Below are 7,500 nucleotides of genomic sequence, written 5' to 3'. Positions count from 1 at the left end.
ACACGCTTTAGGGTTAAAATCCACGATAACTTCTGCGTGAACGTGTCGTATAAATAAAGATTGTGTTGTTTTCATCGTAAGTTCAAAATCTGCAGCGATATCACACTGAAATCGTGACCGAATCGTACTAAGATTGCACCCAATTTACACGCGCGATTCGGAAATGCTCGTAAATTGTAGCCGAATACTTTCCCCGAGTAGTGATTACGGTTCTTAACGACGACGACGCAAAGGACGCCGCCCAGTGAGAACTGATTTTATTTTACTCTGGAATATCGCATAATTATATCTTGATCTGTTGAGTACTACGACCGCCAACTTCAAGTCCTAAAAGAAATATACCAAAACTTACCAATCTTGGCACACTTTCTCAATGTTGAGACTCTCTGTTTGGTAACGTTAACCTTACTGTTGCCTTTGCCGTTACCGTTGCCGTTACCGATACCGCCGATACCGTCACCGTTACGTTACAGTTACCGTTGCCCTTACCGTTGCCATTACCGTCACCGTTACAGTTATCGTTACCGTTACTGTTACCGTCGTGTTGTGTTGAATTCCCTTAGCGATGTTGGAACGCTGTTATCACCGAACGCGTAGCATGGTGTTGTTCAAATATTTCCACTCCAAGCACCACACCAACAACTTTGCCTGAATCACAAATGTAATTTTTACGTAAAATTTGTCACAAGAACAGGGTGTACATATAGATTAATCTTGTGTGCGCGTCCTATTCAAGGCTATCTTTTCTGGATTTTGTTCATCTTTCGTTTACCAGCAAACATATGCTTGGGCATTTTCGAGGCAATCTTTCTGTCTACTTCTCCTGTGAAATTAAAAATACAAAGATGAAAGTCAATGCAATTTCAAAATAGTGTCCCCAGCAACCAGTATATTTCCCCTTCAAATCGGAACTTGCTAAAGGATTTATCCAAGTTCCTCCTCTTACGCCAGAATGCCAAAACGCAACAAAGTTGTTTCGAAAGAAGTAACGTTGCAGGTATAAAAGGGCAAAAATCACAAAATATGTAACAATTATTTACCGAGGTGGGGGTAAATATCCACCACTTTCACTGACACTGAGGTGGGTACTTATATTACGACACAAGCGGAATAACTAGAGGAAAAAAATTTCTTCTTCGGTCGCCCCGGGAGGGGGGGGGGGGGGTACTCCCATAAAGTCCGGATAGGTGTGTGCCGCGAAGGGTCTTAAACCCTGACCCTATTTAAGGAACAATCCAACGAAAATTGATACCCTATTTAAGGCCCAAATCAGAAAAATGTCACCCTATGCAAAGGAAGAACAAAAACTCAAAATAGCTTGAACAGGTCAACTTTGACTTTAACTTTGACAGATCATTTGTTTTCCGCTTAACTGGGTGTTTACACCCTGCTATTTTTGCTGATACAAATTTAGGCACCCTATCTAAGGATCACACCGGGACAGTATGCCAACGTAGCCGAAAAGGATACCCTATTTCAGGATCGCTGTGCTCGGTCCGTACTGCCACGACCTCGGGCCAATATTCCCAAGTGCGGCCCTCGCGCTCGGTTAGTAAGAAGTTAGGAATCACATATAATTTCTCGTACAATTTGTGTACGTAATCGGATGATCTCGAGTACAATTTGGAATAAATAAGCAAGTGTAAATTTTGTCAATGACGCACAAAATTGCACGTGCCACAATTTGTAGTCTTTAAAAAAATGCACAAGTGTTTATTTATTCGGAATTGCGCGAGAAGAATCATGTGATTACTTATTCATAATGTACATAAAAGAATTCGAGATGGTTAAGCAGAAGCAACGCATGCGTATAACGCAATCACGGAAAAATTACACCGTCCAGGGCTCGCATTTGATTGGCAATCAATCTAACAATTTCACCTTTATTGCACTATTCTCTTTGGGGGCCATCGTGTACAAACGCCATTTATTCCCTTGAGATATAAGTTGAAAATTTCCGTGCATCTCTTGTTCTATAGGAGAACCCTATTTGCATATTTTATAACCATTTTGGTATAAATAGCCTTGTTTTATCCCGTTTATTTCTCTCTTTGGCTTTGAACGGACGTCGGGTGTTCGACCCTCCCACCTCCCCTCAGGGATGGGCAGCGTGTTGCCATGGCTCCCACTCCTTCCGCTTCCGGGCTCGCCTCTTCCCATAACTTACTTCTACTCGGGGCGTTTGTGAGTGAAGTCTCCCAGTGATAATTTATTACTACCTATACAAATAACCATACTTGACCAACAGCATACATTTTCGTTTATTTCTGTGCGATTCGCTGACGACAACTACGTGCAACGACGTTTCCTGTACCTCGGTAGTGGTGCATCCGAACTAGTAATCGGAAGGTAGTCGTAGGTTCGACTCCAGCAAAGGAGCACTCGGATTTTTACCGAATATCACCGAATCATCATCGGTTCATTTGCCGGGGTAAAAATTAACCATGTCCTTCGTTACAAGAACGAGAAAGAGCCTACTGCAACATGAGCATACAAAAATTCCCTATTCATTCTCTGTCTTTCATTAGAAAGGTTCCTACAAATTCAATTTAATTCAGCGTCAAGACTATGGAGCAGTATGAAAGACTTTCAACTTCGCAAAGTTCTATTTTGAAATGACCTTTTCGTTGCCGTAGCTTGAAAAGAAAACGGGAGCCAGCCCTTGTGGAACAAAATTACTAATACCCTTTTACCCTGCACCAAGTACAGGAAGAGGTGTCTTAGTGCAGAGCTGTGTAACTGTTGAGTTGCTTTACTTGTAGGTGTGCCATGAGAATGAAGTTCTTCTATCCAAGCTCAATACATTACGACAATCTTAGCTTTGTGGTCTTTAATTTTTGTCAGTTACACAAGATAAATTTCAATGATCAACTAAATGTCTTTTAAAAGTGGAAAAAAGGAAAGGAAAGGAAAGGAACTTTATTTAAGTGTCTAGTCGTTCTAGCGCTGGAGCGCTAATTGGGGACACTGTAAACTGAAATTAACAATGAAAGTAAATCAAGTTTGGAGTTTTTTAAATCTGATTGTTAAGCGGTGTGAGCGGTCATCTTAGGCCCTGTTTACGTGGAGAGAGGGTAACCCTTCTAGAAGGGTTACCCTTCTAGAAGGGTCAATAGATAGCCCCCGTTTACATGTGTAGGGTTATCCCCGGGGCTGTCTCTGCCTCTAGCATTCCGGCTTGGATTAGTCACTATTGCCAGCATTGTTCGACGAAGTAGTTCCCCAGGTTTATAACCACGCGAAGACATGTTTGTAGTTGGCGGGAATATGACAGTAATCTGATCACCCTAAACTTGACCCTCGTAGCTAGGAGGGTAACCCTACCTCGAGCGTTTACATGGCTTGAATAAACTAAAACATGACCGTCCTAGATGGATAACCCTAGCAAACAGGTAGGGTTACCCTCCTCCTGGGGTAACCCTACCTCGCATGTAAACGAAACCGGGAAAAACAACCCTCCTAGAAGGGTAACCCATCCAGCAGGGTTACCCTCCCTCCATGTAAACGGGGCCTTAGGCGCTGTTTCCTTGTAAATGAAACAGAGTTGTTCAAAGCAAGGTTATATTTGAAGCTTGTTGAATATCATGACGACCAAGATAAAATTAAGGTTACAGGAAGTGAGGGGGTGGTCCTGCCCTGGGGATATAGTTTTCAGAGGCGGCCGCACAGGCAGTGGGCGTGTTGCAACACTAGGAATCAAAATTGGCCAATCGCCGTTGTCATGCTTCCCCGCTCAGATGTCTCCATGTGACGTCATGTTTGAATGGGCGGAAACCGACTTCCGTTTCTAAAATTAACTGCTGTGAAATTTCTCTTTATTTTGTCTTGGTAGTAACCAATTGGGTTTGGTCGATTTTACCCCGCTATAAGCACTGATACTGCTTCAAATGACCAGACTTTGGTGATTATCGGAGGGTGATATTGCGGCAGAGCGATCTGTCGATGCCAAAACTTCCTTTTGGATATCAAGAGAGAGTGAGCTCGGTTTGCGGCCATCTCTTAACGACAAAACACCCCAAAACACCGTCGAAAAACGGTTTCGTAGATGGAAATTTTCTCAAAACAATCGTTTTGAAAATGCGTTTGGGTTGCCGTGCGAATAGATGAAACCTTGGGTTTTTTAAAACGGTGATGTAAAACGGGGTTAAGACGAAATCCGATAGAAAATCAAGCAATTTCAGTTTTTAGTGGACAAAAATCTGGTACCAGAATAATTAATTTTTAAGTACAGTATTTTACAGTCCTTTTTCGTGAAAGCTAAAGATATAAAATATTTGCCTGAAATAACACCGAAAACAATTTCCCATGGGAACGAGAAAAATTAAATTTCAACGTTCAGAGAAATTGTGCAAACACAGGTAAAATTTCATCCACAGTTTCATTTCACTAGTACTTTCAAGTGTTTCTTACGAAGTTCAACAGTTGTTTTTCTCGTTTGGTGTTGCTAGAAATGATTTTTTTGAGAAGATATTTAAAACAGTCCTACAGAAGTTTGCAATACGATGTTTATAATCTTGGTACAAGGTTTTTGTCCACTTGTTACTCGAACTTCTGGTGGATTCCGTCCTAAAAACATGTCAGTGTGGACCATACACTTGAAATCATTTTTAATTTAGCTTTTAAATAGGTATATGGTTGTAGTTTTTAATAGTTTCTTATGTTTTTAGTTCACGTGACGGTTTGACATAATTTTATTTAAAATATTGTGAAGCGCAACTGAATATATTCATATAGAGGTCTGCGCTATATAAATGTAATTATTATTAATTATTATTATTAAATCATGGATCGTTTTCACCGAAACAAAAATGTACATTTTGAAGAAAGCATTAACTCGTCAAATTGTATTTTTATTCAATAAACAGAAATATCATTTTGTTTGTTTGCTTGTAATTTGTTTTCCTATAATTAACTCGCTTGTGGTTTGAAAATGCGAACCTGTTTCAGTTTGATAGTCACGAATTGGTTTTCGACTCGAAAAATTACGGTGGGTTTCCAATGGAAAAAGCCATAAGAATGCGAAGAAACGAATTTCACTTGTATGCCAAAATTCAGGGTAGGTCAAGGAGTCGAATTTCGCGATTGATCTCAACACTTCCATCAAAATTTATTTCCGGTTTTTTTTTTTTTCACGATTTTAGATCACATTTTTATTTCCAGTAACACATTCATTTGATGTGTGTGGATTACGCGTGTGCGGTCAGATGAAAATTTACGCTGACCAATCACAACCACTCTCAATCAAATAAACCAATACTAGCGTAAAACAAATAAACGCAGTCGTCGAAATACGATAACCAATCATATTTGGTTCTCTTTCGGATTGGCTTAGAATGTAGGCTGGATTTTCACAAAGTCAATCACAAAGCGCTAACGAAAGCTGATGACCTTGAAGCGTTTAAATCTGGTTAAGAGCTTTGAGATTTTCTTATTTGTATATAACGTAGCTCGTGCATTTTCCCGCACGTGCAGCTTCGATCTTATTGTTGTCCATAATTGGGCATTTAATTGGTAGCTTTGTTCCAAGGAAAACAGTTGCAAGTTACACGCTTCCAGGTCATGTGCTTCTGGCGCTAAAGAATGCACGACGTTACACTCGGAACGCGATACAAAAGTGCTCTATGCTTTAGCTTGCGAAGCGGCCCCACCCCTGCCTTCCCCAGTCCCCTGGGCCGTTACGCAGGCTATGTGCTGGGAGCTGATAGTTTCCAGGCCTGTGAGAATGACTTGAAGTGCTTGTTAATATAAGAAAAGAAGGCTACTGGTAGCCTATTCCCTGGCCGTTTTTTTGTGTTTTTTTTTCCGGGAGGGGAGGTTCTGGTTTTAACACGAACGATTACCATTTCTTTGTTCAACTTGTGGGAAATCTAGCAGAAAATTACAGTATTAGAATCTGATTGGTTGATTTGCTCGCTACAGCAACGTGACCGTCCCTCGTAACAGTTGCACCTCCTGAGGCATATCTCTCGTAGAAGTATATTTTCCGTTTGAGATTTCCCATTGTGTCGAACATGATCAAGCTGTTGCTCGCTCGATCAACGACAATAACTTCCTCCGTGTGCGAGTTGAAAGCTATTCCAGATGGATTGAAATTATAGGGGATTCTCTTGGTGTCCGGTTTGATGAACCGCGACGGGACGATTGTGCGGGATTTGAATCTTGTATCGTTTGCAGCTCGTTTGGAAATGAAATACACCATCTTCATAGCTGTGATGATCAAATCACCTTGGCTTGTTACACATAAGTGCGATTCATGAGCTGGTTTAAAGTCACCTGTGAGCGTAAAACACGATAAAAAGATTCCATCGGTGTTCAGAACAAACACAGTGCTTCCGCACAACGTAAAAACCCTGTTTCTATTCTTGTCCACGGCTAAACTCGTCAATGTTCCGCGGTGAAAACTCGCTATCCCTCGTCCAAAGCTCCAGCGGAAAGTTCCGTCTTTGTCAACAGCTATGATCTCGTTTGTGAGTTGGAAATTTTGTGGGGATTCATAACTACTTCCAATATAGAGTTGGTCACCTTTATCGATATCGAGACACTGAGGGTGAAGAAGATTGGTCACTAAGATATCTTCCTCGAAGGTTTGAAGAAAAGTTGGCTCGCAGACTCTCTGACTTAAGTTTCCATCTTTGGAGAAAGCTTTGATTTGGGAGTTATAACGATCAGCAACTATGAAATCACCTTTGCTATTCGTAGCGATGTCTACCGGGGCGTTAAGCTGCTCTAGGTGTTTTCCAAATTCCCCGAACGACCAAAAGAAGCCACGACAAAGTTCCCAGCTCAAGACGGGGTGAATTTTGCGCGATGAATTCACGGCAATTTCCGGCCAATTTCGCAGAAACTCGTCTCCCTTCGAGCAAAGATGCAAATACTCCCACAAAATCCGGTTTATGGAGACTACAGCACCTATCAAAGCTTCTCTTCGCATTTCACAAAACAGTCTCCTCATGTTGAACCCACCAAATCGTACAGAAAATGCCTCGCGGACTTCCGGTAAGTCATTCAACTGTTCAATGTAATTTTTGCACAAGACCACAGCCACTTCCGGTTCATCGATAAATTGAAGCATCGTCGCAGCTACTCTAAATTTCATGGACAAAACACGATCGTAGACATCCAGACCTTCATTGCTGAAGGCCTTAGTGGCACTGTCTGCAGCCTTCTTGAGAAAATCCTTCGCTTCAGTGAAGAACGTATTCTCCGAATCAACTTTGTCGAACAGCAAGCCGTCCGACATCAGGTGGAGAACTGCCCAGTCATCCAGCTCTATATTTGTGACATCAGTGTCAACAAGGCTGGTGTCATCAAAATCGCTTTTGTAGACTTCACTTTTAATTTGTGGCCTGCATTTTCCGAAGCTGTGATACATCAAACTGACGCCGTCTTTGAAGAAATTTGCTGAAGCGATCAAGTCTATCTTGCACAATCCTTCCAGTTTTTCGCGGATAGCCGTGAGTTCGCGGACGATGAAATCTCTGAATCGCTCATCACTCACAT

The 7,500-nt window shown here is 41.6% G+C and overlaps 1 protein-coding gene across 1 annotated transcript in view; it reads right to left on the bottom strand.

Annotated features, from left to right (window-relative positions):
• Positions 1-5,086: 5,086 nt before the first annotated feature.
• The window catches only part of LOC138039087 (uncharacterized), a 3,107-nt gene continuing 693 nt past the window's right edge, over positions 5,087-7,500 (bottom strand). The window contains exon 1 of the mRNA XM_068885262.1: positions 5,087-7,500. This exon is cut by the window's right edge and continues 693 nt beyond it. Within this exon, the coding sequence (XP_068741363.1) occupies positions 5,879-7,500 (1,622 nt within the window). The 3' untranslated portion in view covers positions 5,087-5,878.

Source organism: Montipora capricornis, chromosome 1 (genome assembly GCF_036669925.1).
Source record: "Montipora capricornis isolate CH-2021 chromosome 1, ASM3666992v2, whole genome shotgun sequence".
Lineage (NCBI taxonomy): Eukaryota > Metazoa > Cnidaria > Anthozoa > Scleractinia > Acroporidae > Montipora > Montipora capricornis.
Note: the sequence above shows the minus strand (reverse complement) of the source record. Positions and strands in the feature narration are given on the sequence as shown.